Below are 17,369 nucleotides of genomic sequence, written 5' to 3'. Positions count from 1 at the left end.
CATTGTCATCTCTTCTAATCAGAGGTCACCAACTTGAAATGTCCCCAAAACCTGAGCAAGAAGGCCAGGGAGACACTGGAGGGCCCCCGTGAGCCTAGCAAGGCTTATGCCACCCCCTACAGTTAGTGCTTCTGAAAGAAACTGTATGGGACTGGGTCTTTCCAGGAGGCTGCATTTTATCTTAACTGCGAACCAGAAGTTTGTGTCTCTACCTCCAACAGAGCGTCTCAATTCCGGTTCTGAGAATGACTTGTTCGCTGCCTACCCACGGTCTTCCTCTGTACCCAGTACCTAGGAGCCTATATAGGGAGTCTGACATGGGTGGTCTCTGTGTCTGCAGTGATCCTGCCTCCAAGTGTTGGCATTTTCCTCTATAGGCTAAGAAAACATGTTAAATAGACACTTAAGGCAGATCACAAGAAAGTCTGATGTCCTTGGCTCAAAGGCAGAACTCCTCTCTCCATCTAGTGCTCCCATTAAGGGGAACTACTCTCTCTCCATCCAGTGCTCCCATTAAGCAGAGCCAATAGGCAGAGGTGCAAAGAGCAGAGCTACCCTGCACTGGCCATGTGTGACAATCCACATGTGTGGATGTATGGCCATGTATCATTCACCAAAGGAGAGCCTGGTGGAGGACAGAACCTTACCCTCCCATCAGGAGGAAGAGCTAACAGGTACATCACGCAGGTGTGACTTCTACCCCCTCTATCTGGAACATTCTATGAGGATGTATTAAGAAAGTCCTAGGCTCAAACCTCAGCTTCCTGTCTCTTAGAAGTGAGCATAGCTGGCAGTGCATCTTGCTGCTGAGTGAGACGACAGACGGAGAGAGTGTTGCGTGGTGTACTGGCTGGTTTTGTGTGTCAACTTGACACAAGCTGGAGTTATCACAGAGAAAGCAGCCTCAGTTGAGGAAATGCCTCCATGAGACCCAGCTGTAAGGCATTTTCTCAACTAGTGACCAAGGGGGTAGGACCCAGCCCATTGTGGTTGGTGCCATCCCTGGGCTGGTGGTCTTAGGTTCTATAAGAGAGCAAGCCAGTAAGAAACATCCCTCCATGGCCTCTGCATCAGCTCCTGCTTCCTGGCCTGCCTGAGTTCCATTCCTGACTTCCTTTGGTGATGAACACCAATGTGAATGAATGTGTAATCTGAATAAACCCTTTCCTCCCCAAATTGATTCTTGGTCATGATGTTTTGTGCAGGAATAGGAACCCTCACTAAGGCAAATTGGTACCAGCATAGTGGGGTATTCCGGTGACAACCTGACCATGTTTTGGGAAGGACTGTGGAAGGACTTTGGCACTTTGGGTTAGAAGAGTCATTGGGTGTTAAGATCTTCTGTAGGAGCTTAGAGGATAATGTTGAGAACAGTGCAAACAATGGAGGCCTGGCTTGTGAAATTTCAGAGGGAAGATTAAAGACTCTTATCAGGGCCATTGCTGTTTTGATTGTGACAATTCTGTGGTTTTGGTTAGCTGGGGCTGAAGAGTCAGCTGTGATTAACAAGATACCACTAAGACATGTGGTAACTGGCAATCGCTTTGGAAACAGTGGTTCTCATTATGACTGGACACGAACACAAACATGGGTGCACAGCTGCCAAGGGCAGTGTAGGGCCCTTGCTTTGTCTTAACCACGAAGGACGCCATCTAAGAGAACACCTGGTCACAGAGCGCTCACTCTTCAGGTGTAAGTTAAAGCCTCTGTGCCCTGGCATCTGAGAAATAGCTCCTTGGGACAGTGACTGCCTCACATGCACAAGGCTTTGGGTTTAACCCCCAGCACCAGGGGAAAAAAGAGGCCTGGGATACCTAGAGTCCCCGCACTTGGGAGAGAGGCAGGAGGAGCAAGAGTTCAAGGTCATCCTTGGCCAGCCTAGGAGATGGATGATACCTAGGAAAAAAAGAGAGAGAGAGAGAGAGAGAGAGAGAGAGAGAGAGAGAGAGAGAGAGAGAGACCAAGAGACAGAGAGGGCACGCATGGAGCAAATTAAAAACCAAACAACACAAACCCAAAACAAAAACATAAAACAAAAATACCAATGACTCACAGGGAAATCCAGCTTCGATTTTCTAAGACCAAATCCAGCACCTTCCTACCTGGAGAAGCCACCTGGTCTAGCTTTGCAAGCTGCACACTATGACTTCACCCTCTGGCCCTCCTCATCCCTCCCTATCCTGGGAAAAAACACCCCAGAGAGTTTGTGTTCTCTCCTCTACCGTCCCACCCAGGAGGCCGCTCAGAGTTAAGCAGAAAAACCATTGCTGCCTCTCTCCCAAGTGCGGGGATTCTAGGTATCCCAGGCTTCTTTTTTCCCCCTGTTGCTGGGGGTTAAACCCAAAGCCTTGTGTATGTGAGGCAGTCACTCTCCCAAGGAGCTATTCCTCAGATGCCAGGGCACAGAGGTTTTAACTTAGACCTGAAGGGTGAGCGCTCTGTGACCAGGTGTTCTCTTAAATGGCGTCCTTCGTGGTTAAGACAAAGTAAGGGCCCTACACCACCCTTGGCAGCTGTGAACCCATGTTCATGTCCACATTCAGCCCCCAAATCTCTCAACCTTCCCTCTAGTCAACCTGCTTGCGCCCCTTAGATCTGTAGATCCTCTTGGACCAAGTCTTTAGTCTTGGTTTTGCTTTGAAAAGCACCTTCTCCTTTCCCCACACACCGTCCTGCATCCAGTGAGGCCGATTTTCACTCTGCTTTTGTGCCTCGGCCTTCATCCATAATGCTGTTAGAGCTCCCCCCTTCCCCCCCATTTCCTGTTAGAACAAGGCTGGCCCATCATCTGCCACCCTCAGACACTTTCATTGGCCAGCAGGGTGCAGGCTGCTCTGAGCCTTGTTGCATCCTGCCATGGCGAGTACCTTTGTCTAGTCTATCCCTTCCCTGACTCCCAGAAGTGATACCCTGATCCTGGGCCACTTGCATCACTGGGGATGAGTCCATTTTCTCCTGAGGGGCCTAGCATATCACAACATCCCCTTTTTATGCCCAGATAGCACCAGTGGGAGCTTACTGTGCATAGCTCCACAGAGAGTTGGGCTGTTTTCTTTTCCTGCTTGGAGACTAAGCTCTTTTGCTAAAATGCCTGGGGTAGGAATTCAGTTCTCCCTTTTGAGCCTTTTTAGTGACACTGGATTCCCTTTTGGTACCCACAGTTCTCTGTTTCTGACCCACCCCCTGCAAGTCCACCTACAGGCAGCCAAGCCAATGGACCTATAGACAGCTTCGGAGAAGAGGCCACTGGCCAACCTCCGTTGCCTGACCCTTCTGGAGTCTTGTCCCTGCAGAGCAGCACCACCGGAGTGAGGCCTTCTTCTTCCTCTCTCAAGCAGAGTGGGAAAAATATTTATTTCACATGTGAGCAACAAAGGGGAGACGAGGCAGAAGGGATAAGAGAGGCTTTGGGTGACCACCATAATTAGACAGCAGGGAGAGGTAAAGGCAGGAGAAGAAGCAGGCTTCAGAGGCAGTAGTCTACCTCTGAGAAGGTTCTGGTTAGCTCAGTGGGGCGCTCTGCTATTAAGAAGATGAACCAGTCCCGTGCTGGAAGGAAGCAGCAAGCCTTGTCTCTGTCGCCATGCCTAGTAACCAGCCAAGCACCACCGGGTGCAGAGGTGTCCCCTAAAGCAACCTTTCTCAGCCTGTGAGTCACGACCCCCAAGAGGGGGGGCCTAAGACCAGTGAAAAACACAGATAGTTGCATTATGATTCATAACAGTAGCAAAATCACAGTTATGAAGTAGCAATGAGAATAATTTCATATGAGGGGTGAGGGTCACCATTTCAGGAGGAACTCTATCAAAGGGTTGAAGCATTAGGAAGGTCGAAAACCCCTGCTACATGCACCGTTGGTGGAGGCCACACCAACCATACTCCTTGCACACGGTCCTTCTTGGAGAAAGGCTGTGCCCTGCCCTGAGCCCACTCTGGGTGCTGTGTGTGGATGGCAAGTTCTCCAGCCCTGAGGAGACTCCACAGAGGAACTGGGGGACAGGCAAACCCTCTACTTTCTCATGTAGGCCAAACAGATTTCTGGAGCCAAAGCTCCAGGCTTTGAGGGCAAAGTTTAGTAAACAGAGTTGGGGAGGGCCAAGGCATCACTCATTGGCTCTAGAAATGCCCCGAGGGCTCCACTAAACTCTTGTTAGAGCCTCAATGGCCAGCTCCTGGCCAGAGGACAGCCCAGCAGATGAGCCTGGCCCTGGAGAGCTTCTACCATCTCTCTCTGTATCAGGTCAGGGCCTGACTGCGGTGACAAGGAGTGGGAGATGGGATCCAAGTTCCAGGCTGGGAACGTAATTGTGTGGTGGTCCTCAGGAACAATCCTCACAGACAACAATGGAGGACCCAGGCAGACGAGGAGAAAGAGGGCTTTCTGTGCAGTCGCTACTCCAGGGAGGTCTACCTCACCGTTCAAGTCATTGCCACCACAGGGCCTAGAGCCCCAGAGCAGAGTAGATTCATCTTCCAGCTTGGCTTCCAATCTGAGAGAAACGAGAAAGAACTAGGGTCCAACGGGAACACTTTCAGTTCTAAATGCTCATAAGTAGCTGAGCGTTTTTTAAGAAAGCATGCGCATTGTAGCATTGTATAAACATGTCCTGTGGGTCTAATACAGTCTGTGGACCTCCAGTTTGTGACCTTAGGAGAGATGCCCATGCAGACGCCGTCTGTACCTATTGTCTGTCACAGGGACCTCTGACTTACGAGGCATTTTCAAACCCCCCCCCAGAGACAGAAGCTGAGACATGGGAACATTCCTAGTCACCCCGCATCTGATCTGGCAGGGAAGAGACTTTAACTACACTGCCCTCCTGCCTCAATGACTATCATTCCCCTAGGGACACAACACCAGGCAGCCCAAGTGGCATGCAGGGGTCCTGGGACTACACTTGAAGTTCCAATATTACCGTGCCACTTTACCTAGGGTCAGATTTCCCTACTCCTCCCGCTGTTCCCTGTGTTCCACCTCCAATCAGACCCGTGGTTGCTGGATAGGGTTGACTGCAGTAGAGCTCAGGACCAGAGGATTTTGCAGGGCTCTCTCGAGTCTCCAAGGCCTGCTTTGGCCAGGTGTTTTCTTGCAGAGAGCCTGCTGCAGCCACTGTCTCTTTCCCCCCAAGGCAGGCCGGTGGGTTGCAGCTGTGACAGATGTTCTTGGGCGGGCTGGCCGGCCCTCATTCTGTGGAAGCCAATAGCCCCAGCAGCCTGGGGAATTCTGGGCTAATGCTCAACCCTGGCACGGTCCTCTCTCGCTAACCCCTCCAGTCCAGGTCCCTGTGACAGATGCTGGGAACATACGCTGTGAATTAATTCGCTCCAGCACAGCCGCAGAGGACCAGCCTCCTCCTCTGTCTGTTCCTGCCACCTTTGCTTTCTGATTCTCCAATGCCAAAAGAAAAATTCGGATTTTCTCTCCTCGTTTCTTATGCTGTGTCCACTGGGCTCCCACCCACCCACCCACCTCTGTCTTTCCTGGGCTCACTGCTTAAGTCCTAGAGACTAATAGCATCAGAGGGCTGAGACGGAGCCCAGAGGCCCCCCTCCCCTGCCCCCAGCTTCTTGTCCCCAGACAGGTTATGTCCCAATTTTCCCGGAATGGATGCATTCATTCCTTTCATAGGGAACTCTCCACCCTGCCCCGCCCCCAAGGGACCGGAATCTCTCCATTCTGCTAGTCTTTTCCTTACATCTGACTCAAATCGCTCCCGCTGAAGTGATTGGATGGAAACAGCGAAGCTTTTGAGTTTTTCCTCTAAGGAGGGGTTGGCAACCTTTTTCCTCGAAAGGGCTGAATAGTATATATTTTAAGCCTTATAGTCTAGATGGTCTATGTTGCAGCTGAGTTCTGCTGGCTTGACCCCAAAGCAGCCACAGAGCACACACACGTCCACATGTGAAAATGGCTGTGTTCAGGCAGAGCTTTAGAGGGTAAGGGGTAGGCTGGCGTTGGGCAATGGTCTGTGGCTTCCTGATTCCTGCTCAAGCAAAGCAGTGTGCTTCTTACCTCAGAGGGAAGTCCCTCTCTCCCCTCCGCACTCTGGAGCAAGCCCAGTGGTTGGTTCTTCTGCTCTGGGGAGGAACTGCCCTGTTTCTTCCTTGGCTACCTCATTAGCATCTCAAGTTAGGGCCAGTCCTCCTTGGGCTCTGAGCTCAGGAAAGGAGCTCGACAGATGCACACCATCTCCTACTCGTACCTAAAGCTCTTCCAAGCTGGAAACATGTTTCCACAAAGACAGGTGAGCTGGGCGAGAGGGAAATAAAGAGAGAAAAGAAGGTGCCCCCTGAAGATGCCACAGACACCTTCAAAAGTCTTGAGGAGACATGAAAAAAAAAAACCCTAAGGATTGAAGAATGATGCCCTAAAGTACTAAACCAAACAAACAAACGACGACTACGACACCCTGGGAAGGTTAGGCCGTCTGTGTAAGCGTCACATAGTCATATAAGATGTAGCAACCTCACTCCCAGGAATCCAGCTAAGAAAACAGCCTTTGTCCCCACAGAAAGCCTTGTACAAAGAGTTCAGTCCCCAACCGGAAGCCACGCAAATACCTACCAATGACCAATGAAAAAGAACCAAAGATAGTGGAGAAAATTCCACGCAGTAATAGAGACTTTGTGGAAGATTCAAACACGCGTGCAGGAAATACCTAGAAAGTGCATACATAAGGAGTCACAGCACATGGGTTACCCAGGGCTGGAGCTGGAAGCAAGACACAGAGAACAGGGCAGCCAGGGGACGGCATGGCAGTAATGTGGCCAGCTCCCCAAACTTACTAAAATCACTGAATCGAACACTTTCAGTAACACCTTCGCACAGAGGTCTCCGTGTGCCCACAGGACCCACGAACCACTGAGCAGAGCCCTTCATCTACAAGGCCCTCAATGCTATCAGTTGGGTATTTTAGTTTGTCTCCGGAGCATGGAGTTGAGAAGCCTTCGAGATTCCTGGGGATTGGTAAAGATAGCTGATAGCCTTTAGCCATCAGCTTCCAGAGACAGAGAAGGCCCCTAGTTCCAGTTGCAAGCCTCCCCTCAAAGATTTCTCACTGGACTCTTCATCAAGAGCGGCAAATTCCAGGAGTGTTGAGCCTTGCACACCTCTTAAAACATTGTCTTGCCAGCCCACTGGGCACACCTGGATGGCAGCCTATGACCTCTAGCACATGACAGGGCCCAATTGTTCCCATGGCATACAGCATAAATAGTTCTGTTTCACCAGGCTGAGGCATGAATAGGAATTAAAAAAAAAAAAAATCAAAAACTTTTTCCTATCATGCTTAAAGGACGGAAGAAGCAGAGACCGTGACACCCAAGAGGCCTTTGGGCACACAGAGGCATGACACCTTATCTCCTCTGATTGGCTTGACTTCCATACCCTGACCTCTAATATTCCTCGGGTCAGGCCAGGTCTAACCTAGCCTCCTGGTTCTGGGAAGGCCCTCACCACTGGACCAGCAGTCTTACTCTTTCCAACAGCCCCTTCAGCGACAGCCAAGATGAAGCCTCTATTGGTCATTTTTTCTTTTAGAGCCAGGTATGCTGGGCTGAACTTAAACTTGCCATGAAGCTGAGGATGACCTTGAACTTCTGCTAATCGTGCTGTCTCCGCCTCCCCAGTTGAAAGATTCTAGGTGGGTGCAGAATTGCTAGTTTCTGCAGTGCTGGGTTTGAACCCAGGACTTTGTACATGCTGGGCGAACACTCTACCAACTGAGCCATATGGGCCACTGTTTTAAATGACAATGCATACGTCTGGCCCTCATGGGCTCAGGCACAGTGAAGGTTCCATACCACAGCCTGTAGGAGCTGGGACTAGGGGTTGTGGTAGAAAGTTCTAGAGAATGCTGGATTCTGCCCAGTCATTACGTTAGATGACTTTTGCAAGTGGAAGGCAACATAGGTGCTATGCATGCTGTGGAATAAGCTTTTGACCACCAGCACTGTCACTCGCTCAATACTGGATGACCCTGGGTGCTCGCCTTCGGCCTCAGCATCTGTCACATGGGTGAGCATGTTTCACCGTGTCCCCGACAGCTGTGGGATAGTAGGCTGGGGAACTGCATGTGCCTGCCGAGAGTCGTCCCACAGCTAGTGCACTTGAGCACTTAGTGTGGGCTGGAACTGGCTTCAATTGTAGGGAGAAGAAAGGAGCCAAACCCTAGTCGCTAGCTTGGGCCAGCCGAAGACCTCCACGGTTGCTAAGAGCCTGGGGGCCGCTGTAGAGTTTGCTGGTAATTAAGGGACTAGAATGCAGCCTTTGTCCTTTGGGTTTCAGAAGGATGTAGGCTCAAGAAAAACCAGCCTGGATGAAAACTTCTCGGTGGCCATGGGAATTATTCCAAAGAAGGCCTGTCTAGTGTGTGACTCTGAGAGGAGGCAACAGGACCCCAAAGCCACTAAGTCCCTGAGTTTATAATTAACCGACAAGCATCCACTCCGCAGATCTGGAGCCCAGTAGCTCGCCAGGGAAGGGCACTGTAGCCACACAAAAATAACCCCCCAGTGGGTTTTTGAAGTGTTGAGCCTCTTTGTTTTTCTGAATTTTAATGAAGGGCTTTCCAAGCAGGAAGGCTCAGCACTCAGCCTCCCACTCAGTGGCCAGAGAATGGGCCTTGGCTGGCTGAGGCCGTCTTCCTGCACATCAGCTTAGGCAGCTGAGGTAGACTCCCCTTGTCTCCCCCCTCTCCAAGATGTCTTGAGGGGGAAAAAGAGAAAAACAAAACAAAACGGGGAACGGTTCAGGCTGCCGGTGGGGCTTCTTGTCCACCTCAGCACATTCTGAAGCCGCTTGCTGTGCCAGGTAAGTCAGAGGCTACTGAAAGCAGGGGTCCTGGCTCCCCAGGACATTGCTCCTGGGGGTTTTCTTAGGGGTGCCAGGATGGAGCCTCCCAGTTTGAACCAGCAGGAGGTTCTTGGGATCCGAAGGCAGAAGGAAGAGAGTATAATCTGGGCAGTCACCCACCCTGCCAATGCCCTCCGGTTATCAGTTCCTGACCCCTTCTGGGAGGGCACCGTAGGCACAGAAGGTACCACCCTAACTCCCCAGGCCTCAGGTGAGCCAGCTCTAGGCGCCACACTCCTGGGAGCTAAGGCCTCCTGAGAAGTGGCAAGTGCTCCTGGGAGCAGCCATCTTCCCCACCCCCACCCCACCGCACTGCACACAACTTTCCCTCACGTTCTTCAACTATGTAGAGTCTGGAGTCCTTCTCTGATTGCTTAAAAAAGTCACCTTCCTGCTACACATGGTGTCGTGCCTGCAGTTCCAGCACTTGGGAGACTGAGGTAGGAGAACCTTAAGTTCAAGGGGAATCCGGCCTGTGTAATAAGACCCGAGCTCAAACTGCAGCACCACAAAACAAACAGAAGAGAGAAAAGGGTTGCTTGCCATCCATCACTCACGTGTCTAAGGTGGCGCTGGGCAGAATGGAAGAAACGCTCACAGAATAAAGTCATTTATTGAATTGGAATGCTCCAATGTGTCCTACTGAAAATAAATATTCTATTACAAAATATTCTGTATAAAAATTGTAAGCTGCTCGCAAGCTCCCACGGTTTTAGACTTCGTGCATTTGTTCAAATGCACAGTGGCGTTCCTGGGTCAGATGTGCCTCGATGGTCCCACGGGGTCCTCCTTCTCTGCCCGCAGCAGGTCCCACTCTGTGAGGAGCTCTGAGGACACCTCAGTGTATAGATGGTCCCAGTCCCAGCCCACATCATCCTGCCAAGATGAAGATTACTGGGTAAGACCAAGACAAGCCTTCCCTCCAGCCGCCTTCCCACCCGACCCAGGAAGTGGCTGCCAAGCCGGAGCATCCAGGTGCAGGGCAGGGAAGAGAACCTTACCTCTCGCACTTCATGCTCTGGGGCCAGCACTTTGGTGAGGAGCTTCAGGTCAATCTCCCCATCCTGCAATGCACAAAAAGCCAGGCTGGGCCCTTGGGGGCTTCAGCATTGTTTTTACACAGTAAGGAACTCCCCAAACCAATACCCCAGAAAGTCTTGATCAAAGAACAAACCCCATGAAAGGCATGGCCACTGGGGAGGAGGGAGGCTCTGGATCCTCAGCATGGGGCTCACTGAGGAAAACAACAGGAGGGCAGAATGCACCACACGTGGGCAGACGGCAACAGGGCGGCCATCTTGTGCCGTGAGGGTGACCAGAGTGGCTGGGAACCTGGAACAGGAGCCTATGGGATGTCACTGCCAGCATTTCTCGGCAGCCTCGGGGATGTGGAGGCGTGTATACAGCTCTGGAGGAACTGAGAACTTTTCCCATGGAGATCCTGGGAGCTGGGCAGAGGTGGGTCCACTCACCAAAGTCTGAAAGGCTGAGTATTTCATAAGATCATTGTCCAGGTCACGGTAGGTCATCACTCGGTTTACCTGGATGCTGAAGGAAAGGGAGTGAAAGAACCACAGGCAGCATTGGTTCCTGGAGAGTGCTTGACCCATGACTACGTCTAGAACCTTGTGTACAGACAAAATGTCCCAGGAGAGTGTGAAGAACAGAATGGAGCTGCTTGTCAGAAAGACCAGCAATGCCTGCTGCCGACAGCATGCCCATGTGTATGTGCTGCGCTTCCTCACCAACTCCACACCTAGCTTTACCTACCTGGGCGGGGACGCCACCTGCAGCACAAAGTCTTCCTCCTGCACATCTTCCAGATCTGGGATCACAGGGATATCTGCAAGGAGAGATGGAGTGGCACAGTGCATGGCCTGACCAGGACTCCTGCTTGTGTAGTCAGTCAGCTCCCACATGCCAGACACTCCCACACAGCCAAACATGGAGCCACTTCTGAGCCAGGAGCCATCCTGAGAGTATGTTGGAGCAGCACTTGCTGATGGCTCTGGTACTCGTGTCTCCCCTGGAATTTTCCTTAGTAACCCTGATGTAGTCCCCACATGTGGTGGTTTGAAGAGGCCACTCCAGGAGGCCTTGTTGGAGGAAGTGTGCCATTGTGGGGGTGAGCTTGGAGACCCTCCGCCTAGCTGTCTGGAAGACGGTCTGCTCCTGGCTTCCTTTGGATGAAGATGTAGAACTCTTGGCTTCTCCAGCCCGTGTCTGCCTGCACACTGCCATGCTTCCTGCCATGATGATAATGGACTGAACCTCTGAACCTGTGAGCCAGCCCCAGTTAAATGTCTGCCTTTATAAGAGTTGCCTTGGTCATGGTGTCTGTTCATAGCAATGGAAGCCCTAACTAAGACATCAGGGAAGGGGCCTGGAGTGACTCTCCATGGAGAAATGTAAAAACTTTCAGTCTTTGGAACATAGCTTCGAGGAGGGCAGATGATAGTGGAACCAGTGGGCTTGGCACAGTGAGACCCAGAAAGGACAATGTGTGGTGTCACAAGCAGAAGTGACACCCATTCGTGATGTAGATCTACACATGCACTAGCTCCAGAGAGCAGTTATCCCAGTCCAGATCCCAGCTGCACGGTTACCTCTGGGGGACACTTCAGTCAGAGAACCCACTCCCGACTCTCAGAAATCAGGCCTGCCATTGGCCAGGCCTACTGTGACACTGGTTTAGTGGTCCACACTCTCTCCAGGAGGTTTTCCTTCTTGGAGCTCTCCAGACACATCAGACATGTGCAGAGATATGAGACTGCTCCTCCCACCAGTCTAACAATGTCACCCAAACAGGAAAGAAGAGAGAGCCAGGCCTGTCACTTCATTAGGGCAACATGCTTATGTTGCCAAAGCGTGTCCACAGAGATGAAGACACATTTCCTCCAAATGACTATCTATCACCGGCCGATTTAGGGGTTTTGTTTTAATTGATCAGAGCAAAGAAAAAAGAGGTGGGGCAAGAAGAAAGGCCACACAGGGTGAGGCAGTCTGGGACCCTAAACCAACTGCAGATATACAGCCAAGAAACCATCTCAGAAGGAAGGCCCTGGGCTACATGCAATTTTAGTTCTAAGAGAGGCACAGGGCATCCCAAGAACGGCTGGGAAGGTCCCGGCCACTTCTGGCCTAGTCATTACTTAGATGTTGTGACTGTTCTAGTCAAGCCAAGCCAAGAGCACATAAATGTCTTTATTACTACTTCCAACAGCAGACTTCACACTCACTGTACCCAGGAAGGGGAGTGGAGACACAGAAAATAAAATAGAGAGAAAAGGACAGAGAAGGGGTCCCTCTGTGAAGAGGGCTAAAACTATAGAGAAATTGCCAATAAGAAATAAACAAGAGACACGTACCCCAGCCCCCAAACACTGAGCCACATTCAGGAAGTCTGGTATCTAAAAGGGGGCACATCCAATCTTGGATTCTATCTCTCTGTCCTGTCAAAAACACAAGTCATGGTATTCCCCCAGATTCCATTTCTAAAACTAACAGAAATTTAGATTTCTTTTTTCATTCTCCCACAATCGATACATCATAGTGGTGGGGCTCCCTGGCTAACTCTGCACTGTCTGTCCGGCAGAGGGACAGGGAAGCTGGCTGTGCTCTGTGCTATCCGCAGAGTGACAGTTTTAGAGGGAGCCAGTCAGCAGCTCACTGTTGGCTCTCCTTGGCTATGGAGTCCAGCCTGAGATGAATATTCAGGAGTTGCTGAGAAATGGCCCACGCTGAGTTGGGGCTCTGGATGGGGTCTTCCCCAAGTCCCCTTTCCCTCCACAACTCCAGCATTTGGACCCTGTCATCTCAGCCTGGCCTCTTCAAGCTCTGAGGAATTACACTTCTGCTCAGCGTTCACTGTCACTCCCTGTGGGCCTTCCTGTTGGGCCCCACTCCCCTCCTCCAAATGCGCACAAGGGAGTGTGGGGCCTGCCCATCTGCGACAGATCAGAGGTCAGCGCAGGCCTTGGCAAAAGGCCGCTCAGAGTGGCACTGGTGGGGCTGGCCACACAGTGGGGCTTCTCTCTAATTGGAAGCCTGGTGCCCAGTAGAACCCGGTGAACCGCCTGAATGGGACGGAGCCAGCGATGACAGCCAGGCCAAGACAAGCTGGAACATTCCGGCACAGTGACAGCTTGAGCTATCACAGCAGAGGCAGGCTATCCAAGCCCGGCTCCCAGTGGAACAGGTGGCCGTGGAGCAGGTTTTGGGCAAACTTCAAAGAACTTCAAATTTTAGGAGTTTGGATTTACAACCATAGACAAGTGCCGGCTTATATTTTCAGAGGACATTCTGGGAAATCCGTTTGCATTTTCTCTCCTTCCCCTCCCCATCCCAACCCCTTGGTCACAAACACCATGGACAAAGCAAAAGAGAAAGAGAGGGGAAGAGAGGGAGAGGGGAAAGGGAGAAAGAGAGAAAGGGAGGGAGAGAGGAGAGAAAGAGAGTGGGAGAGAGAGAACATAGACTCAGAAATCTGCATTTTCAGGGCTGAGAGACGCTCAGTGGATGAAGTGCTTGCTGTGTAAACACGAGGAACTGAGTCCACCCCAGCAGTAACCCAAGTGCTGAGGTGGAGACCAGCAGACCCTTGGAGCTTAGCCAATCAGTGAGCCCCAGGTCCATGAGAGCGCTGTCTTGAAAACATGGATAAAGGAAGACACCTCATGTGACCTCTAGCCTCCACATGTTTGGGTATGCACGCACACACATACGCACACGTACACACACCACACACATGACCAGCACACACACATGCCACACACATGACCAGCACACATACATGCCACATACCTGATCAGCACACACACACAGACACACACACACACACACACACATACATATCACACACACACATCATACACACCCACATCATACACACACATACATATCACACACACACATGACGCACACATACATCACACACACACACATACACACACACACACATCATACACACACACATACATCACACACACACACATCATACACACACATACACACACACACATACACACACATACATCACACACACACACATCTCACACACACACACATCACACACACACATACATCACACACACACACATCACACACACACCATCACACATCACACACATACACATCACACTCATACACATCACACACACACATCACACATACACCACACACACACACACATACACACACACACATCACACACACACACCACCCACACACACCACACACATCACACACACATATCACACACACACACACACACACACACATCACACACACACACATCACACACACACATACATCACACACACATACATCACACACACACACACCACATACACACATACATCACACACACACACACACACACACATGACTAGCACACACGGGTTGTAATTTGACACTTTCAGAACACACAGGTCAACAGCACTGGAGGGAGGGAGGAGTTCGTCCTTTTCTGCAGCACTGAGGCCATGACCAGGGTTCTTTGTGTGTCAGGTTAGTTCTCTCCCACTGAACTGTATCCCCGGCTATCTGCCACTGTCTCTAAAAACCAATAACTCCATGTACCTTGTCCCCCTTTCCCTTCCGATGCCTCTTGAAAAGCAGTGGTGGTGAGGGAGTGGCAGGTGAGGCGGGTGTGAGGTCCTCTCTTAGGGGAGAGCACAGGAGTCAGGAGTCCGAATCCAGGTACCGCTTATACTAACTGTGCACCTTATGCCCTCTGTGCCTCAGTTTCTTCATCTATAAGATGAAGGTCATGACCACTTCGGGCTCTTTGGCCACTGTGAATATCGAATGCAATAATGGAAAATGCTATTGGGTGAATCTCCATGGACAAATGTGAGAAGAAACTCAGCCCTGGGAGCATGGCTTCTAGGAGGGCAGCTGAGAGTGGGACCGACAGGCTTGACACAGTGAGACACAGAAAGGACAGTGTGTGCTGTCACAAAAACTGACACCCATTCGTGACCTCCACATGCACCAGCTCCGGACAGCAGCTCCAAGGACTGGCAGCTGTTATGGCACCAAGAGGCTGTGGTCCTGTGCTAGTTTCCTCACTCGATCCTGCCTAACGAGGGTAAGGTTTTTAGAAGATAGCATGAAGGTGAAGCAGAATTAAGTAGACTGTGTGACATGGAGCCCTTAACCAGCGATACAGCCAGCCTCTACCTCCTCCAAGGCTCTTGCAAACCAGGAAGCCCTCTTTCTTCCCCAAGGTAAGGCCTCTCACCTCCAAACAGACCTCTCGTCCAGTGGAGGGCCAATAGACTTCCAACAGTAGGGTGGCTTTCCTTGGGTTCCCAGATCTAAATAAACTTAGTCCCCACTGGAGTGACCGGCTTGCCGCTGTCCACAAAATGGGAGAAGCATGCCCGTACCATAGAACCCAGGGATACCACCCCATCATGTCTCACAAACTCCTCAGCCAGAGAAGCGTTCACCTCTCCTTCCCCTTCTCTGGGACTCATCTCTCATCTCCTTGCTTAGAACTGGGGCACAGGTAGAGTCTCCCTGCCCCTCGGGATCTGCTGCGTAGCCCCAGGCCAGAGCCCTAAGGTGTCCCACTCACCTTGTGTATTCCCTCCCCGCCTATGTTTAGCGATCTCACCAAACTACACATCTGTCCTTTTAAAGTTGCTGTAATGTTCTTCTGTATGTACAGGTGTATAGCACTCTTTCCAACAGATGTCTAGTATTCCCCTAAGTGAATGCCCTGGGACGCATGTGACCCAGTCCAGAGAGGGTTTGGTTTGGAGTATGGGGCGCTGGAGTTAGGGACAGAGCAGTGAGAACTGGAAGAGAAGCAAGATAAAGGCTGGCAGGGACACTGTGAAGGTCACTCGGGAGGGGAAAGACCTTACAACCCTGAAGTAGGTTGGGGCGGCGTGAGCCTGAGGCCCAGAAGACACTGGCCAGGCTCGGCAGGAGAGAGCATGTAGGAGAGGAAGGACATGCAGAGGCAGTGAGAGAGCAGGTGTTGGCTGCTTGCTGTGCACACGTTATGGAAACCATGATGGAACAAGCCGGGCAGAACTGCCAAAGTGGGCTCTGTGCACAGCAAGGGATATACACCAGGAGGATGAGGGAGATACATAGCCCTTGGTTTGTGACCAACTGAGTCCCGTGGGCCTTGCGTAATTCATTTGTGACTTTGGATGGACTTCACAGTGGTCTGCAGGACAAGGTGAGTGGAATTTACCTGTGCCTCCCACCCGCATGGTAAACCAGCTGGGGTCAAAGGTAATGTTCACAAATAAACAACAGCAAAATAAAGAAGGGCTGAGAAGAAACCAATCAACAGATGCCCCTCAAATGCCAAGTCATGCACAGGGCACAGGGAGGGGCCCAGCCGGACTCCTTTAGGGTCTTCCGGCTACTGTCCAATGTGGTGCCACTGGGGCCTGCACTGCCACAGAAGGAGTTGTTCTTCAGGCCAACAAACAATGACTCTCGGATACTTCCTGGATATCAAATGATCATAGCAAAGGCTTTAGCTGGCTTGTAATCTGCAAGGCCTGCTGGGAAACAATGGATGATTGGGGACAAAGGGGCAAAAGTAGAGTTGTTCATCTAGACCCACTAAGGGCTGCCTGGTCCCATCCTGAGGCTATGTCACACGGTTCTTCATTGATCTCCACATTCTGGAAGCTCCTGAGAGGCTTGTGTAACAGAGCTCCGAGAATCTGGTTAACAAAGGAAGATAATCATTCTCTCTCTCTCTCTCTCTCTCTCTCTCTCTCTCTCTCTCTCTCACACACACACACACACACACACACACACACACACACACACACACACACACACACACACACACACACACACACACACACACACACAGCTAAGGTCACTGAAACTAAGTGTGGGGCTGCAGATACAGAGCTTGGTGGGTAGTGTCTCTGTCAAGCATGCCCTAGATCTAAGCCCAACCATAGAAGATACATACCATACATAGATAAATGGTGCCTATAAAATATAAAATTTAATAAATGTACACCCCACAACTACACCAATTACAACTGGTTTCACCGGGTAGAAGTTATCTTTTATCCTGGAACGTTTTACCATGGACAGCGTCATCACCCCCAAATACTTCAGCCTGTCCTACTCCCTTGGCCTGACAGTGAAGACCTCAACTGCTGCCTCAGGTGAGGCCACTCCAAATGTCTACAACACCCCAGGCGGCAGCTTCCGCTCCCATCCCACGGTCTGCACTAAGACAGACTACGCTCACCCACCCCGAGCTTTGGTCTTTTGAGACAGAGTCTCCCTCTAGCTCAAACTGGCCTCAAATTCACAGAAATCTTCCTGCTTCAGCTGTCAGTGTTGGGACCACAGGTCCCAGCCACGTCACCAGCAGAAGGCAGATTTTAAGGTGGACTCCGCTTACCCTGAGTACAGACTGAATACCTCACAGGCTTCACAGACAGGAGGCGCAGCAGGGCCCCTGTGTGTGGTCTCTGGATTCTGGTCAGGAGACGACATCCTCTTGGGTTCTGCTTCT

At 51.1% G+C, this 17,369-nt stretch overlaps 1 protein-coding gene across 2 annotated transcripts in view; it reads right to left on the bottom strand.

Annotated features, from left to right (window-relative positions):
• Nucleotides 1–9,448: 9,448 nt before the first annotated feature.
• Ift43 (intraflagellar transport 43) overlaps nt 9,449–17,369 on the bottom strand; it is a 49,575-nt gene continuing 41,654 nt past the window's right edge. For both annotated transcript variants that reach the window (XM_032908189.1, XM_032908188.1), the window contains exons 4-7: nt 10,625–10,697; nt 10,327–10,402; nt 9,856–9,918; nt 9,449–9,730 (exon numbers count right to left, since the gene is read on the bottom strand). In XM_032908189.1, the coding sequence (XP_032764080.1) occupies nt 9,611–9,730; nt 9,856–9,918; nt 10,327–10,402; nt 10,625–10,697 (332 nt within the window). In that variant the 3' untranslated portion in view covers nt 9,449–9,610. The remainder of the gene's footprint in view (nt 9,731–9,855; nt 9,919–10,326; nt 10,403–10,624; nt 10,698–17,369) is intronic.

This window comes from Rattus rattus, chromosome 7 (genome assembly GCF_011064425.1).
Source record: "Rattus rattus isolate New Zealand chromosome 7, Rrattus_CSIRO_v1, whole genome shotgun sequence".
NCBI classification, from domain to species: Eukaryota; Metazoa; Chordata; class Mammalia; order Rodentia; family Muridae; genus Rattus; species Rattus rattus.
This window is presented reverse-complemented; position numbering and strand designations above follow the sequence as displayed.